Source organism: Pteropus vampyrus, unplaced genomic scaffold (genome assembly GCF_000151845.1).
Source record: "Pteropus vampyrus isolate Shadow unplaced genomic scaffold, Pvam_2.0 Scaffold253, whole genome shotgun sequence".
Taxonomy (NCBI): Eukaryota; Metazoa; Chordata; class Mammalia; order Chiroptera; family Pteropodidae; genus Pteropus; species Pteropus vampyrus.
Genome location: NW_011889034.1, coordinates 1015057 through 1017602, shown reverse-complemented (window position 1 = coordinate 1017602; position 2546 = coordinate 1015057). Strand labels below are relative to the sequence as shown.

General features: G+C 37.4%; 1 protein-coding gene across 1 annotated transcript in view; it reads left to right on the top strand.

Annotated features, from left to right (window-relative positions):
• Positions 1-32: 32 nt before the first annotated feature.
• Positions 33-2546, top strand: part of HAUS3 (HAUS augmin like complex subunit 3) — a 3492-nt gene continuing 978 nt past the window's right edge. Inside the window, exons 1-2 of the mRNA XM_011374712.2 lie at positions 33-1449; positions 2377-2540. Of these exons, the coding sequence (XP_011373014.1) occupies positions 541-1449; positions 2377-2540 (1073 nt within the window). The 5' untranslated portion in view covers positions 33-540. The remainder of the gene's footprint in view (positions 1450-2376; positions 2541-2546) is intronic.

Genomic DNA, 2546 nt, shown 5'->3' with positions numbered 1-2546 from the left:
GGGGCCCGGGTCCCTCTGCGGGTCCGTGGGGCCGGCGCTGACGCGCCCGCCGAACGCTGGCCGCGCCGCCCGTCACGGAAAGGGGCCGCTTAACCACACGATGGCGCGGACCTGTTGATTGGGAATTAAAAACGGAGCTGCTGCTCTGTCACACACATTTTAAACCACTTTTCGGGGGGGGGCGGGGAAAGTTTCTTTGTTACTGAGGTTTTCATTGTTGCCGTATTTTAACGCCCTAATTGTTAATTTTGTTTCCCTTTATTTTCATCGGACATTTCAGCTGCAACACTCTCCGTGCTAGATGGTACCAGATATCATTTGATATTTATATTGTCCTTTTAAAAATGCGGTTACCTTATTTGGGTTCTAATCCTTGTTTTTTTTTTTATCCCCCCCAGGAGAAATCATTATAGATTCTAAAAATATTTTTTCCTTCTCTGTGAACTTAACATAAAATTAGTTTTGTTCGTATTTCGATTTATTTTGAAAATATCAATACCATAAACCCATATCAATTACAGAAATTTGGGTAATTAAACCATGAGTTGTGGAAACGAGTTTGTGGAAACATTAAAAAAAATCGATTATCCCAAAGCTGATATTCTGAATGGGGAAGATTTTGACTGGTTGTTTGAGACTGTTGAAGATGAATCGTTCTTGAAATGGTTTTGTGGGAATGTGAATGAACAGAACGTATTGTCTGAAGAAGAATTGGAAGCCTTTAGCATTCTTCAAAAATCAGGCAAGCCCATCCTAGAAGGAGCAGCATTGGATGAAGTTCTTAAAACCTGTAAAACTTCTCATTTGAAGACACCTACCCCGGATGACAAAGAGCTAGAGAAATTAGAGGAGGAAGTTAAAACTCTGCAGAAATTAAAGAACCTAAAAATTCAACGACGTAATAAACGCCAGTTGATGGCTTCGGTAACTAGCCACCAATCTCTGAAGTTAAATGCTAAAAAAGAAGAAGCCGCTAAAAAGCTGAAGCAGAGTCAAGGAATTCTAAATGCCATGAAAACTAAGATCAAGAATGAACTTCAGGCTCTTACTGATGGAGTTGCAAAATTGATGATGTTCTTCAGACATGCTAATTTGGGTCAAAGGACCAATCCACTAGTGTTTTTATCTCAGTTTTCCTTGGAAAAATACCTAAACCAAGAAGAGCAAAGCACAGCAGCATTAACCTTGTATACCAAAAAACAGTTCTTTCAGGGTATACATGAAGTTGTTGAAAGTTCAAATGAAGAAAATTTTCAGCTTTTAGATATACAAGCACCATCTATCTGTGATAATCAAGAAATCCTTGAGGAGAGACGGCTAGAGATGGCTAGGCTGCAGCTAGCATACATTTGTGCTCAGCATCAGTTAATTCACTTGAAAGCGAGTAATTCGAGCATGAAGTCAAGTATAAAATGGGCAGAGGAGAACCTTCATAGCCTCGCTAGCAAGGTAAGCATGAGAAATGAGGTTGGATTTATATCATAATTGTTAGTCATGGGAGATATAATATTGATATTAAAGTGCTTTAGAAACGGGGATATAATAAGTCATTACATTATCTTATTTTGTTCAGTGCTTAAGTCATGATACATGTCGGTGTTTCATACGAGTAAATCCTCATTAGTGGAGGGCAGAAATAGTAACTATTAACCCCAACCACATCGTCTAATTAATTTTAAACAAAAGTAGTTTTGCATTCTGGATTTGAAATTTGTCTTGGTTCAGATACAGATGACACTGATATTTCCTTTTCTATGGCGTATGCGTAAAGGTCCTTACTGCTGTGTTTTGAATATTCTGCCTTGTGTGCTCTGACCAGAGCATGGTGCTAATGATTTCAGTGGACTGTAAATCCTCTTCTTTGTTGAGAATGTATAGACGTATTGCAGATACCCAAATGCTGTCTTGGAAAACTTGCTTCCTTGTTACTGTAACTATTAGGTAGCTTTCTGAAACAATGCTACCACCAAGTTAGTTACTCTGACAAACTTTGGAGTTATATAGAAGTGCTAAAAGCAGCTGACAGATTAGGAGACTAGCTACTGAGATTATTTTAATTTTAAGAAAAACGGCACATTTGCAATCAGTGAGTAGTGTGCTAATAATTTTTATTAAGACAAGCATGACAGGATCTCCATTTTGGTAGCCATTGCTGTATTTATGGTAGTAATAGCCTTGAATTTGAGCAATTTATACTGGCTTTACCCTTGACTTAGTCCGCACTTTATCATTTTTCAAGTATGATTTTGGCTTTTGCTAATATGAAATTTTTTATTAGCATGTTATCTGATAACCTAAAATGGAAAGTGAAAATAATTTTTAAACTATTTGAACTTTATACATGCAGTTTTAATTGTAATTGCTTTCTTTGTGTAGGCTCTTGGCAAAGAGAATTTGGATGCTAAAATTTCTAGCTTGAACAGAGAAATTCTGAAACTTGAAGAACAAATTACTTGTATAAGAGACAAAAGTTTGCCTGCTGTGGTAAAAGAGAATGCCCAGTTATTGAATATGCCAGTTGTAAAGGGAGATTTTGATCTGCAGAT